The following is a 16,502-nucleotide window of genomic DNA, read 5'->3' on the forward strand; positions in this document are numbered from 1 at the left end:
TGATTCAATATATGGGCAGGTTAGGTTTGGGTTTGCCTAAATATGGGCTTAACATATTAATCCAAATGGGCTACTTTTTCGACCAAAACCAACCAACAATCCGACTCGACTTGGCATGAACCCAGATTTGAAGTGGCTCTGGCCAATAGATCCATGGGTCAACGGGGGGCATGCCACACCTAATGGAAACTAGTGCCTCAGCGTGACTTGAGAGCAGGCCAGGGAGCGCAAACAAACCATCTCAACTAGCTGAGCCGGAGGCTTTCATTATTCAATATGTAGAGTATGTGAACCAATACACTCAAAAAGCACCATATTCGAGTAAATACCACGTAACGTTGATCTACCATCTTACTCAGTATCAAATATCTGTATCATGATTTTGAGAGCGTCTGGTTGCTTCATTAGCTCGAATGCATGGTTTATGTCATCCAATCGGACTTCATGTGTTATAAGCTCGTCCAGCTGGATTTCCTGTAAAGTGGCACTCGTTCTTGTTAGAAGTAATTCATGACAGTTCCTCTAGAGATGTTATGCATGCTTTCCTTGCGTAGGTACCAGGCACAATGACAAACACTGTTTTCCTGAATCTTTCAGAATATTTGAATTTTGAGGTTTTTCTTGATATTATTAAGAAAGTCTCTCCAAAAAATTTTGGCACCTTAAGGTCAAAGGCCAAGCACACCAGGCCCAAGCCTGAGCCTGAAAAAAAATTAGCTCCGCTAGGACCGGGTCAACTCAGCCTGAAAATAGATTTTTTTTTTAATTTTTTAATTTTTTTGAAAAAGAAATCTCTATTTCGTACTTGAATGTACTACTGTATTCTTGAGTGGGCCATACATGCATAATGAAATAAACATTTAAGAGGAGTGAGTTGATGGTCTACATTCAATATGCATGGGTTGCCTAGTCAAGGATCGGATTGATGCATCCATAGGATACAAGTCATGTGAACATGAACTCAGATGGACTGGGGCTAAAATGACTTGAGCCCAAGCCTGACCTGTAAATTGATATGGCCATGCATTCCATGCCAAAGCCCAGTCCACAGGCCAAGGTAATAGGTCTAAGCAGGGTTGGGCTCGTTGGGCTCAACGAGTGGCCCAGCCCATTATTAGCCATGAGGTGACATGACCGTCCTGTGGGCAACCATATTGGGAGTGGAAATCTTGTTGAGTTTAAAATACCTTATTTACGCATTTCTGAATGATATGAGGTAGGTCAGAGTGAGGTCGGATGCCGCCGAAGACTGAACCTTTCAGTGTCTTGCCTAATACGAGGGAGAGGAAATTAACAGGCACCATCAGCTCCGTGCCTGCACCTATCACGATCGCCACTCCTCTTCCCTAAGCACCACCAAATAAGGCCACCCGAAATATTAATCACTAAATGTTAATGATGTTTAAATGCCCAACTTGGCAGATTTATTTTATGTAAGTTAGATGTGTATTTGGATACTGTTAGGGGTGACAAAAGGTTAAACTGGCCCTCTGGCTAACTGGCTTGACCTAGTTGTGAGGCAGCTTGTGGTCAAGATAAATGGGTAGCTGGTTGTGCCTGGTCTTGAAATGTTACCCATTTATGTAAATGAATGGGACTTGGGTTGAACCCATTCCAACCATAGTTTAAAAACTTGAAAACTAGATTCGACTCGACATCCAGCCAGGTCATGTTGACTCGACTTGAATTATCCTTTACTGGACTTGACTGGATATTTAATAATTAAACTAATATATATATATATATATATATAGTGCTGCTCCTACTTTCTCTCTCTCTTCTTTTTCTTTTTTCCCTGCTTAAAAACAGTTGGAAACTGAGTGACTTTGCTTCGATCTGTTTTGAGTAGAATCAAGTTGATGAGGGTCAGGCTTCCAGCCAAATTTCATGATGATTCATCTCGAAATTTCGCTGAGTTGGGTCGACTCAGCAGAGTTTTGAGTCGAGTTACTGAGTTTTAGAAATATGATTCGGACCTGCCCATCTAAGCTATCAATGGGCTGGGTCGGATGATCAGCTGGTCCAGTCCCATGCATAAATATTGCACACAAAATAATAGAACATTGGCACAAATACACACGTGGACACACATACATGTATACATATGGATACACTCATTTTTCATTCTTAAACTTGAGCTAGGTCGTGCTAGGTTGGGTTGGGTCAATTGACTCAATTACAATTAAATCGGTCAGGTTGAGCTGGAGGATAATAGGTCAAAGTTGCCCAATTAGAGCATAGGCCAAAGTCCAATTTAATCCATTCCTAAACCTACGTACTGAGCCACCTAGCCCTTACTGGGTCCAGTTGATTGGCCAGTCAATCAAACTCATTGGATTGGTCCCTCATTGAATTCCACTCATGGATTTGGCCCGAAATTCTTCAGCCCAGCCCAATTGCCACCCAACAACAAGCGTCTCTACATGGCGTACCTGCAACTAATTGATGTAGGATGTGACATATATATTGATGGTGTAGGTAATCATGAAAGCGCAACAACTCGGTAACATATACAAGTTGATCGGGAGCACTTCAAAAGGTGGAGCTGCAATGGCTGTAGCGGATTCCACCTCTACACGTGTGTGGCATGTTGGGCATGGCTACATGAGCGGACAGGGCAGGAAGACAGAGATGCGCGAATGGAGATACGGAGTAGGTGGAGCGGCCACATGTGAGAAAAATCACACAGCATAATCGCAGGATATCGGTGAGGTACATAAACGACTCCAATATCGCAGGGGATTCATCATCCATTTAAATGGCTCTAGGTGAGCATAGTGCTGAGAAGTGGAATGTAACTGTGGGCGATGTGATGGACTCATTGTACCAGATCGACATATGGGAGCTGGTGGAGCTTCCAGTGGGCTAGAAAGCAGTTGGATGCAGGTGGATCTTTAAAAAGATACAACATAGATATAGGGCGATGTTGGTGGCGCAGAATTATGCTCAGAGAGAAGGGATCGGCTTCTTAGAGATATTCGCGTTGACAGTATAGCAGGTGTCTCTTAGATCCATGATTGACATTGGTTGGCCAATGTGCTCTTGAGCTAGAAGGATGAATTTGGAGTCTGCACTTTTGCAAGGAAAATTGGAAGAGCAGATTTACATGAAGTAACCAGAGCAGTTCAAAGTTTAAAGTGGCTGAGAAAAGACTTTGCAGGAGGTCGTGGTAAGACCTGTCGCCTAGGCAAGTGATTTGATTCTTTCATGGTAGGTCAGGTAATATATGTTGATGACATGTAGATTGTCAATTATAACATGTCTGATATCAATATACTGAAGACTCAGTTAGGTGGAACATTCAAGATGAAGGATCGGGGGCTGCAAAGATGGTTTTCGGCATTGAGACTAAAAGAGGAGTAAGCTTTGGTTATCTTAGGTAAAATACCTTGGGTAGGTATTGATCAAGGATGTGATGAGCCAGGTAAAGCCGGTGAGTGTTCCCTACGCGTCTCTCCTCAAGTTTTCCTCAGAATATGTCCCAAAACAGATGAGGAAGAGCAAGATATCTCATGAGCCTTATTCGAATGCGATTGACAGTGTATGCTATGGTCTGTATTAAACCGGTTATTTCACAGGCTATCGGTTTTTGTGAGCAAATACCCCGGCAAGCAATATTAAGTAGCGGTGAGATGGCAAGAAGACTACGTCTTTCCTTTTGAGAGGACATGAGCAAAAATAGTTGGGCACGTGGATTCTGATCCGACGGACATGCTCTCCTAGATCATTCTTGTAGAGAAGTTTAAGGTCTATGAAACTTCTCTGGGCTTGGCGATAGCGAGAAAGAAAGACAGAATGTGCACGAAAAGCTATGATGTGATGCAGAAATAAGAGAATAGGTTAAAAAGCTGCATGGTTGAAGATTGAAGACATGGTGGAGATTGTTTTAAAAACAGATGCCTTGAATCTTCAGGTGCCCAACCGGTCGAGTGGGCTGCTCGACCGATTGAGGGAGCTGCTCGACTAGTTAAGGCACGCTCGACTCGAAGTCCAGTGAGCTAGTTTTTTGGGGGTCTGAGATTCTCGACCTGTCGAGGGTCAGGCTAAGAGCTGTACACGAACCGGGCTAGCCCGATTAACTCGCTCGACTCGGCCCGAAAAAGCTCGACTCAACCTGACCCGAAACTGAGTTCTGGTCGGGACGGGCCATTTTCTTCGGCCCTAAACTGAGTTCGGGCCGAATTCGGATAAGTTCTAGTTCGGCGAAACCCGACTCGACCTAGCCTGACTTGGCCGTATATATATATATATATATATATATATATATATATATATATACATATATATCCTAAATTCTTACCCTAACTATTTATAGCAATCCACGTTGTGCAAATCATGGGTCCCTTCCCAAAAATTTATGACAAAAGCTCTTCCCAAAAATCAAGGTCGTTCAAGTTACCTGCCAAAGCCCTTCCCATGAAGTAGATGGAATAAAGTCAAAAAATCAAGGTTGTCCAAATCGTGGGTCTGAAACTGGCCTGAACTCGCGCAATTGTTGACCGAGCCGGGTTCGGGCTGGACATGTTGGCCCGATGACCGGGCCGGGCCGGGTTCGGGCTGGTTTGGCTGGTGACCAGGCCGGGCCAGGTTGAGCCCAGTTCTACTCAGTTCAGCCCGATGTACACCCCTAGTCAGGCTTGACTGATCGAGGATGTTGCTCGACCAATTTAGGCCCTCCTTCGACTAGTCGAGTGTTACACAAATCCTGCGTGAACTGCGTAGATTTAAGGCAGTTTTTGGACTTTTCCAAAGGAGGTGTGTAAGTGGAGTTTCCTATATTATAAATAGGAGTCCCTAGGGCCATTTTAAGGTATTCTAAGGCTTTCTAAAAGTTTTCAAAGGATTCCTAAAAGGTTTTTAGGGTTTCTAAAGGATGTAGCAAGGGTGAGATTCGAAGTTGTACGAATCAATTAAGTCCTCTCTATTTGTAATTTGTATTTTCATAGTGAAGATCTTTCGCTTTGTGTTGTGATTTTTTCTTGCAAGGATTTTTCATGTTAAATTTGTGTTCTCTTGTGTTTGCTTGGTGCCATTGGATTGCTATCCTAGATCTAGATCTGTATGATTCTGCAGTACAAATCCCCAACAGGTTGCCTACGCCGAATTTGCAAGATTCCATCATATTGATGGTTGAAAAATCCTTTTTTTACTTTGTTTTTACTATTTATAGTAATTTTTAGTTCGATTATAGCTCTTAATCCTTTAAACTTTAAGAGTCATGCCTAATATGAAAAGTGCTTAGAAAAATTAGGAGAACAACATGGTTGGGCCAAATTGGACACTCACTATTTTTGGCCAAAAATCATCAAAGACTAATACAAATCATGATCATCTATAAATAATAAGTTCACTATTTATAGTAAGTCACATTTTTGTAGGGTGTTTGAGTTGGAGTTTGCTTCAGAAACTTCTTCATAAGTTTGATATCACTGTTTAAAGGATTGTAAATTCATTTTTTTTAATCACCCAATAATTTATTTAAATTATTAGAAATTATTTTCTATTTCTTCCCTGCTGTACTTTAGGAATCTCTGTGAGGAATCTTGAGAAACTCGGTAAATTTGGAGTAGTTATCCTTGAAGAAGATAGTGATCGACATCGTAACATCCTCAGCTTAGAATCATCCCATCAATGTGGTTTTCAAGAAATGTTGCATCCAAAATGAAGCTCGTAACATGGACGGTCTGGATTGAGCTAAACTTGTGGCACGCTTGTCAGGACATGAAATAAAGAGGGCAATTTCATCATATTAGTGGACGTACCATTGCGGATGAATAAAGGGCTTCGTTAATCAAGGAAGGCACGCCCGTACATTCGAAGCTGTAGTCGACTCCTGCTCCCCCCGTCATCTCTTTGATAGCCTGCGACACGGATGTGCCTATTTCTCGAGGGTTAATAAAGTCCGTCATCCCGAAAACTTTCCCTTTCTCTCTTTTTCTTTCGTTCAAATCCACGCCTATTATTTTGGTTGCTCCACACGATCGTGCTCCCTCCACTACCTGCGAACACATGCGCTGAGTCAGCAGATTACCTTTTGACTAAAATGGCCCTGGTAATTAACAAAATATCCCAAGGCAATTTTTGAATAGATATATTTCTCAAGAAGAAATTAGAATTATGATTAGCAATGATTACTTCTATATGCATCATTGGAACATAAACATTATGTTAAAATTTTTATTTGGATAATTTATGAAAATTTCTTATTTATGAGATATTAACCACTTAATTTCTTATATAAGAGAATTTAAACTATATAAAAAAGTGCAATAAATACTTTTCAAAATTCTTCATTTTCTTTATTATCCAAACACTTTAAGCCATCTTCTTCCATTGGAAAATCACACTAATTGATCAACTGATCATTAACATATAAGAAACTACTTAATTAATATAGAATTTATATTCCAATACTATTTTCAAAAGTCTAACTCATTAGCAACATACTTATCATTCCACTGCCTTCATTACGGCCATCCTCCCTGCCAGCAAATGGGTGGGTGGCTTGAGTGCCCCCATTGTGGAGTAAGTGCGTGGGTGGATTGAGTGGGCCCCATTGTGAAATTTATGTAAAATGTACTGCAACCATTAGGTGTGTCACCCCATATTAACCTAAGGGCCCAACCATCAGCTTCATCTGTGATTCAGGTGGACTACATGATTGAAAAGGGCAATGCTCCCCCTTCAAATTGTTTCCATTAGTGTGGGCTACATGAATCATTGATTGGTATGATTTTTGGGGCCACAGGTTTACGTTTTTGTGTGGAATCTAATGGTTGGAGTATATTTTATATAATAATCACAGTAAGCCTCATAAAAATCAAGAGTGGAGGTCTCTCTCAATTGTTTTCTTTAGTGTGGCCCACCAAAATCACATGGACTCAAGTATCTAATGGTTGGTGTAGATTTTACGCAAACATCATTGTGGGCCAATCAAAATCAAGAGTTGTGTTTAGAGCTAGGCATGTTTGATCCAATCTAACCCGATCAGAACTGAATTGACAGCCTGGATCGGTGCAGATCGAGTAGGGTCATTCAGATCTGACGGTTTTTCTGATTGAGTTCGAATCGTAGTAAATCCGAACCAATCCGAACCGAATGGATCTGATCCGATCCGAACTGAATGAAAATCAATACTTCTACTTTTTCCTGTGGTATGGTCCACTTGAGCTTTGGATATGTATCAATTTTGGGTTCAACCACTAAAATGATCTGGAAAAACGAATGGACGGCGTGGATAAACCACATGCATTCACAGTGGGCCCCAATAGAGTTTACTCAGTATGATAAAAGAGTCATTTGCTGGTGTATCACACACCAACTATATAGCTGTTGTAGGTACGCGTCGTGCGAAGACGAGTATTGACGCTCCCCGAGCTCCGATTTGAGATTAAAGTTATATGGGTCCACCATAATGTTTATTTTCCATCCAATCCGTTCATAAGGTCACAAAGACCTGAATTAAGAGGAAAAACAAATTTCAAATTGATCTAAAACTTCTGTGACCCCAAAAAGGGTTTCAATAGTAGACGTTCAATCCCCCACTGCTTTTTTCCACCTGATAGTTAGACCTGTCTTCTTTTTCGTCTTAAGCCTTAAGACGGGCTCACCAAATGGATGGATGGTTTGGATATAACACATACCCCATGATCAGACCCACAGAACTTGTTGATGTCAATATAGAAATGCACACCTGACACCACAGCTGCACCTTCGTGTTGTGGCCTGTACACGTCTGCACTTTTGTGCACGACACGTCAAACAACTGTGGAGATACATGTCATGCAAAGACGAGCGGAGATGCGCCTCAAGCTCTGAGTTGTACAAACGACTCAAATGAGATCAAAATTGCATGGGCCCCACAATGATGTATTTATTATATCCATACTGTCTATCCATTTTTCGTGATTATTTTAGAGCGTTTAAAAAAATGAATCATATCTAAAGCTCAAATGGACCACGCCAAAAATAGTAATGAGGATAATGATTTTCACCATAAAAAATTCGATCTGAATCGTACCCAACCCAATCCGACTCAGTTTCCCTGACTGAGTCGGACTCAGTTCGGGTCAAGCCAACCGTGCATCGGATCAATTCGAGTCAGATATCTCGGACTCGGTCCCGGATCAGATCGAGTTCAGGTCAGCCCATGTAGATTTCGGACCGAATCGAGTTGGACCCAATCTGATCCGATGCTCAGCTCTAGTTGTGTTGCCTATGATTCCTCTATTCTTTTTTTTTTTTCCTAAATAATCTCCTTGCAAAGATGGAGTGCAACCCAGACTTGATTTGAGGGAGGGGCCATTGTGATGTGTATGTGAAATCTAGTCCGACTATTGGATGTGTAATCTTAGTTTATGTTGACCGCTAAAAATGTAGGTTAACTCGTGATTTAGGTGTGCTACAACAATAAAAACATTTGCAAGAGAGACGTGTACCCTTGATTTTTATAAGACTCATTGACAATTAAATGAAATCCACTCTAACCATTATATGTGGCACTAAAGTTTATATATGAGCCCTAAAAATTAGACCCATCCATGATTCAATCGGGCCATACCAAGGGAAACAGTTTGGAGAGCCTTCTACACTGTTTCCAATCATATGGTCCACTTGAATCACAGATGGAGTGATTTTTGGATGCTTGGACTAACATGAGCTGACGCACCTGTTGGTGGTCGTAGTGGATTTTATATAAATATCATGGTGTGGTCCATCCATGCCACTCAATTGACCATTAAAGAAATGCTAGTATAATCAGAATTATATGAATTTTGAGGTATTTTTTTGAAAAAGGTAACCGAAAATAAATTAGGTAGTTTTTTATTTTTATTTATTTATATTTTTATTTGTTTATTTAAATTCCCATCAACAAATGATCCAATTGCTTATATGAAAACAGGCTAAACCAAAATTTTGGGTCATCTATTTATCAGCGCCTATCAAGGATTGCCCATGCTACCAATGGATCACTTCCATCAGCCAATCATAACAATTCCATGAATGACCCGAAAAATAGAGGGCTATGGAAAGGACAAAAGTATGAATCGTTAGGATGGTCCATTCCTTGTTGATTTTTCCATGGTAGCCCATGAAATGTATGTTGGATAAAATAGATGGACAGTCCAGATTGGCTGATATGATTAGAGTGTCCAACTGTTTCAATAGCAGTCCACGCACTGCTATATATATGTACTATGTAGTCAACTCCATATGAATGTTACCCGTAAAACTAAACCACACATACCCCTAGTCCAACTCCTCCGAGCCCAAAAACAGCAACGCTGGATCCCTTCTGGACCCGGGCCTGCTTCCATGCTGCACCGAATCCGGTGGTGAAGCCGCAGGAGATGAGGCTGGCATGCTGTAGAGGCACCCTCGGATCAATCTTCACGACATAGTTAGCATTCATCACTGTGTACTCAGACCATGTGGAGCAACTGAACATATGGTAGAGCTTTTGCCCTTTAATGGACATTCTCGATGTGCCGTCCGGCATCAGACCGTCCATTGTGATGGGGTACTTCTCGCAAAAGTTGGTCATCTCTGATAAGCAGTTTTTGCACTCCTTGCACTCTGCAATGTAAGCTGGGATGACCGTTTCCCCTCCTTTGAATTCTGTCACACCTTCGCCAACACTCTCCACCACACTGGAAACATTTGAGTTCTAGTTTAATAGTCTATGTAGAAAATGCATAGGATTGTCCATCTTATTTAGGGCATGACTTCCATGAGTGTACTGTGCACCAAGAGTTTGGTAGGTTCATATTTCCCACCATTTAAAGATGGCTGCTCAAGCTAGCAAGAATTTCAAAATGTAAATTTTCAAAATCCCATTTTGAAGTATGTATTAAGATCCCCGCTACTATTTTTAGATGACCATCTTAGGGATGAAATGAAGCAGCAATAGCTTTGAGTGCAGCAATGAGAGAGTGATTCAAAATCCTAAGAAGTACCCAACCTAGTCTGGTGACCAATTGAGTACATACTGGAACTAACAACTTTCAAACATGTTTTATGTGGCCCCTGTGACAACGGACATTGGTCCAACCAAATCCTACAATGTCACGTCACTATAGATATCCAGGTGGCAGGGTCACCATACAATTTGCATCAATGTGAGGTACTAATTGTGCATGAGAAGCATATTAAGGACGGTTGCTACTTGTACCAACATCAGGCATGATGTGGTGGGATTTGGTTGGATGGCAATGCCACGGTAAGAAGTGTACCCAATCCAGGAACAACTTTTAAACCCCCATCTTTGATGGCAGTTTGCCTGCCAATCAAATCTACCACATTGTGCATATACTGAAGTACTCAACCCACTTCCTTTTTATCTTCTTACAGGTCCTGTTGCCAAAGGGTTGTGGATGACTGGGTGACTGGGCTTTATGGGCCCACCATCGTGTATGGGTTTTTCCCACACTATCCATTTGTTTTGCCAACTCATTTTATGACACGAACCCAAAAATGAGGTATATCCATGCCGTCCATCTATTTACCAGCTCATTTTACTTTCACTTATCTGTTCGCAGCCATCAATTTGGTGGGCCGGATTGCTTTCTCAGGTGGATTTTTTTAAGGGATACTCTCAGTCCACAACGTGCCCCACAAGTTGTATGGCCTTGATAGCTGCGTATGAATGCCACGTGTGAAGAGGATCAGTTACTACCATTTTGACCACTGGGGGAGCTAGAGGTCTTACCCAACACCTTCATGTCCTAAAACTCTCGGAGACGCTGGCTGCATTTCAGAAACAGGAGCCACAGGTTAGTTATTTTCATAGTTCAAGAACGAGAGAGAGAGAGAGAGAGAGAGAGAGAGAGAGAGAGAGAGAGAGAGAGAGAGAGTCGACTCGACTCGACCGGATTTCACCAGGACTCAATAAACATTTGATCTGGTCATGATTCGATTAGACAGAAATTTTCAAACTCAAATGTTAACTGGAATGTTATCTCTCTCTAGAGAAAGAGCCCTGGAGTGGGCTAGTTCGGGTGTGCCCAACCATTATGTATTTCTGAAATCCACTCTGGCCATCAGGTGCATGACTGCAATTCCAGTTGTGGGGCTAAAAAATCAGCCCAATCCGTGATTCAGGTGGGCCATACCAAAGGAAATGGTTGGGATAGGAATGTCCACCCTTGATGTATGGCAGGCCTAACATGATGTGTTGGTGATTCAAGTAGGCCCCATTAAAGGAAAGAGTTGAGAGATGTAGTTCCATAGTTGATTTTTTACAAAGTCCACTATGATAATTGCGTGAAGTCCACTCAACCATTAGATGCCATACTAAAATTTGGGCCTAGGGCTAGAAGTTAAGTTAATCCCTGATTCAGGTGAGCCGTACCAAGGAAAATAGTTTGAAGGGTGAGTGTTGTCTTATACACTGTTTCCAATCCTGCAGTCCACCCAAATCATGGATGGAACTGATTGTTCAACCATATGTCTAAAATTAGGTCACACATCTAATGGTCGGGGTGGATTGATGATGGGCCCACCCAATCCTGACAACCCCTTTAGAAGGCCATTTATGTAGTAAAGAGGTCAGCTGCCCGTGGACCGGAACATGATGTTTCTTTGAAATCCACTCATACTATCAGCTACGTGACCTAATTTTAATAGTAGAGCTAAGAAAATCTACATCCGTGATTTAGGTAGACAACACGATGGAAAACACGATGGAAAACAATGTATAGGGAGACACCCACCCTCCAAAGTTTTTGCCTTGGTATAGCCCACCTGAACCACGAATGGGCCTAATTTTTAGGCCCAAGCTTAAATTTTTGTGTGACATTTAATTGTTCACATAGATTTCGCGAAATCATCATGGTGGGCCTCATTAAAAAATAAGGATGCATGTTTCTCTTTCAACTATTTTCTTTAGTGTGGCCAACTTAAATCATGAGTCACCTAATTTTTGGAATCTGGGCGTAATAGTGGATGACACGACTATTGATTAGAGTGGATTGTGCATACATATCCCAGTGGCACCCATAAAAAGATCTGGGTGAGCATCCCCAACCAAAACATAAGCTAATGCATCTGATGATCAGAGTACTACGGTAGGGCCCACCTTAGCCAAGAGCCAACACCTCTTTACTCACACAAGAGCAACTAGTTGATGATTGACAAGAGACACCACTCCTACATATATAAACAATTTTAGAGATTTCATAATACCAAACAACTCTCCTGAGTTTTAAGTGAACTTGGCTGCTTGGTCTTCACTCTTTTTTCTTTTTTCTTTTTTCTTATTATACAACACTACACTTTTCAATCGAAAGAAACTACTTATTTGTTCTTCTTATTTTCTATAAAATGCAAAGTAAATAAGCCATTGTTATTTTTTTTTAAGTGTTTGTTTAAACATAAATTATGGTTCATAAATAGAGAGCCAAATACACTTGTTAAGGGCAAAGGTAATATATATTATTAAACTATCAATTTTACACCATGTAGTAAAATCAACATTGCAGTTTTAGTTAAATGTGATGTTACTACACGGTTATAAGAGTATATAATTACTCAATTATAGCCCTCTACCATCATAATTGGAAAACCAAACAAACAATTTTTTAAAAAAAAGAATAAAAATTGTAGAGCATGTTTAGGTATTGTCAGCTTTGTGTGGTGGCCCACTTGCCGAGATGGTTTGATGATTTGAATAATTCATATTCTCGTCACTATCATAAACAGGCCAGTGTCTCATAATAAATTTTGGCGGTGATCCAAAGTCTTTGATTTTGAAAGTTCAATGCAAGCTATTGAAAATCTTCTTTCAATTGTTTTAATTTTATCTATAGATTGGTCGCAACCATCCCTTCAGCATAAGTTTATAGTGGCTCATAAATCATAGACGGTGCCCATTCAGCATGTGGGCCCAACAAGCAGCGGGACACACTGGACCCAGAGTCGCACTAGAGGCAAAATAAACTCTTCCCAATTCCCGGCATTGGATTGAGAAAAGAATAGAATTGTTTGCGATATGGAGAGAGAAATAGAAATCAGATTGCGTACTGAGTTACTCATAATCTTTTATGAGTAAACTATGTTGGGCCCATCTTGAATGTATGTGGTCTATCCATGCCATCCATCCGTTTTTCCATCTAATTTAAAGCGTTCATCCCAAAATGGAAGCATATCCAAAGATCAAGTGGATCATACCACAGGAAACAGTGGGGATAATGATTTCCACCATTGAAACCTTGCTAGGCCCCACAGTGATGTTTATTTTTCATCCAACCTGTTAATAAGATCATACAAACATGGATGAAGGGACAAGACAAATATAAGCTTGATCCAAAACTTCTATGGGCCCCAAGAATTTTTCAACGGTAGACATTCAATTCAACTGTTTCCTGTGGTGTGGTCCCTTTGACCATTTTACATACTTCAATTTTGGGCTTAAGCCCTAAAATTATCTATTAAAATGGATGGACGGAGCGAATAAAATACATATATCATGGTGGACCTCAAAGAGTCTACTCTTACTCACTGCGCAATCCGCTTCCAGGGAAATAGGAAAAATAAAATCCCATTTAATGCATATTTCGTATTGAGTAAATTCTTTGAGGTCTACCATGATTTATGTATCTGATCCACTCTGTCCATCAATTTTATCAGATAATTTTAAGGCCTAAGCCCAAAAATGAAGAATATATAATGTTCATATGGACCACACCACATGATAAAGTTGAATTGAACATCCACCGTTGAAAAATTATTGGGAGCCACAGAAGTTTTGGATCAAGCTTATATTCGTGTTTTCCCTTCATACATGTCTGTATGATCTTACAAAAGGTTGGATGACAAATAAACATCACCATGGGGCCTGGAAAGGTTTCAACGATATAAATCATTATCCCCTTAAATTAGATGAAAAATCAGATGGACGGTGTAGATTGGCCACATACATTCAAGGTGAGTCCAACTGAGCTTACTTAGTACGATAAGAGTGTATTAAGTAACTCAGTACCCAATCCGATTTCATTCTTTTTGGGCGGTGTACCAAATCACAGTTTGGAGGTTTCGACCAAACAGGTTTGCATGCGGACCGTCTGCCTAGAAGGCACATAAAATTCTAGTGCCCCCTTCTTTCCTTTTTTTAACACATGCACGCACATACACCAGTACACACTCACATCTTAGGGGGATTTCACCACCTATGGGTGCTCGAACCCTTGGCCAGTGTTGAAACTCCTAAGAGTCTACCACTGGAGCAAGAGCAAGGACCCTCCCTTACTCTTGCTCGGGTGATAGACTCAATAGTTTCAACACCCAGTCAAGGGTTCGAGTACCCATAGGTGGTGAAATTCCACTAATGTGAGTGTGTTAGGTGTGTGTGTGTGTAAAAAAAAAAAAAAAAAAAAAGGAAAAAAAGAAAGAAAGAGCAAGGATCCTCATAAAATGGATCGAATTTCACCAAGACTCAGTGGAAAATCGATCTGGCCATGACTCAGAGAGCCTCGTGGAGACCTTGCCTCAACTTGAACGACATTGAAAAACTTGACAAACGCACCAAAAAAAAAAAAAAAAAAAAAAAACTGGAATATTTAACACGCGCACGCACACACTGACACACAGTTACATTTATTTTCCTCCATCCTAACTCAGGATCGAGCATGCATCGTCACCTACCTGCAGTGGCCCACATGCTGTTGTGGTCCAATGATTCCTGCTACTATCATTAACAGATTAGCATCTCGTAATAAGCTTCAGCAATAATTCAAAACCTTTCATTTTGAGAGTTCAATATGAGCCACTGAAAATCTTCTTTAGACTGTTTTAATTTCATACACGGATAGTAATGGTCGCAATCTTCCCTTCAGCATAATTTTATGGTGGCCCATAAATCATTGAGTTACAACACAGATGGTGCCCATTGAACATGTGGGCCCAATGAGCTGTAGCACACACGTACACTTGACCCTAACTTGCAATAGAGGCAAATTCAATTATTCCCAATTCCCTGTATTTAGTTGAGAAAAATAATGGTACTGCTTATGATTTGGGGAAGAGAAACAGGGAAAAGAAATTCCTATTTAATGTATATTTCATTTCCTGTGGTTCACCAAATCGCAATTTGGCAATTGACCCAAACACCACCTTAAACAGTTGGAAGAAGAAGGTGAGTGTACAAACAATATGGAAGCCTTTCCAATATAGGATGTCTGTGTGGCAGAGGCTTGCAGACAGCATCTTGACTCGAACTTCTAATGGACCAGGTGCGTCTACTTGGATCTCTTCTATTTTTAGAGGTTGCTCAATTCCCCAGCATACCGCCGCTGAGTATTCCAAAAATAAAATCAAAATTTAGTTATTTTTTTGTTATCCAAGGAGATGAAGATGGAAGATTGGACAGAGGATGTAGCTTACCTTTGCATGTTATAGTTTGTAAGACCCTCTTGGCCACTGCTGGGGACCCATTTTTACTAGAATTCATGGCTGGAGCTAGAGAAAATAGTGGGAGCGTGCTGGTAATGTAATCCAATTGTAGTGAGAGTATAGATGTTTGATGGGTATTTATAGAGAGAGAGAGAGAGAGAGAGAGAGAGAGAGAGAGAGAGAGAATAAAAATAAAAAATGATAGTCCTTTGATCATATATTCTTCTCCCATTGTTGGCCCCACTCATCACCACCACTGTAATCTTCTTCCACTTACTTTCCTCAAATCATGAGTATCCCCTTCTTCCGACTCAGCTCCCTACTCAGATAACTCGTTAAAATCAGGCCAAGTCAACCGAGTCACGAGGGGACCCCACAAACCAGGGCCCAGTTATGGACAAACCAGGGTTTGCCTAGTTTCCCACCCAATGGCCAGGGCCATGACCTCAGGTTGACTCGGGCGAGTCCCAGATTGACCCGCCTAGTTTGCAAACTACGGTTTATGTAACAACGCAGAATCCCATACAATGATTTGTAAATAATAAGGTTAATCTAAAACTCTTGCCTGTGGGATCGTTGATCATGTTTTTATTTCATCCCATCTGTCCTAAATAGATGCGGTACAATGAGGTTTGGATGCCTCAATAATCAAGAGATCCAACCATCATGTCAGACACAATGTAAATCGGAGTTTTTGGGTGGTGGTCTATTTTTCTATGGTGTGACCCACTTTATTGCTTTTTAACTATATAATCATCAGGTGGGCCACACCATTGAAAACAATGGCAACCCAAAAAAACCCTCCAAATTCAAGCGGTGGCCCACGTCATGGTTGGATGGGTCTGATTTTTGGGCATCTAAGTTCCATAATTGGGGGACACTTTCATATGGGTTAAACGCTATTTATACAGGATTACGAACGTTGCAGAGGATGAGCCTCGTGACAAACCATCTTTTTTTCTTTTTTTTTTTTAGTTTTTTACACACGATCACACACCAACACCACATATGGGCACCCGAACCCATGGCCTAGGTATTAAACATCCTCTTATCTACCACTGAGCCATCCATCTTCACTAAACAACAATAAATGTCGAGGACAGAAAATCTACACA

At 40.9% G+C, this 16,502-nt stretch overlaps 1 protein-coding gene across 1 annotated transcript; it reads right to left on the minus strand.

Annotated features, from left to right (window-relative positions):
* Window positions 1–246: 246 nt before the first annotated feature.
* Window positions 247–15,524, minus strand: LOC131232840 (8-hydroxygeraniol oxidoreductase-like). Its single transcript, XM_058229330.1, has 7 exons — window positions 15,379–15,524; window positions 15,145–15,287; window positions 10,709–10,746; window positions 9,248–9,650; window positions 5,763–5,999; window positions 1,188–1,346; window positions 247–474 (listed from the first exon to the last, which is right to left on the minus strand). Exons 1-7 carry the CDS (start codon window positions 15,443–15,445, stop codon window positions 352–354), a joined length of 1,170 nt encoding a protein of 389 aa, XP_058085313.1. The 5' UTR covers window positions 15,446–15,524; the 3' UTR covers window positions 247–351.
* Window positions 15,525–16,502: the final 978 nt, after the last annotated feature.

This window comes from Magnolia sinica, chromosome 18 (genome assembly GCF_029962835.1).
Source record: "Magnolia sinica isolate HGM2019 chromosome 18, MsV1, whole genome shotgun sequence".
NCBI classification, from domain to species: domain Eukaryota; kingdom Viridiplantae; phylum Streptophyta; class Magnoliopsida; order Magnoliales; family Magnoliaceae; genus Magnolia; species Magnolia sinica.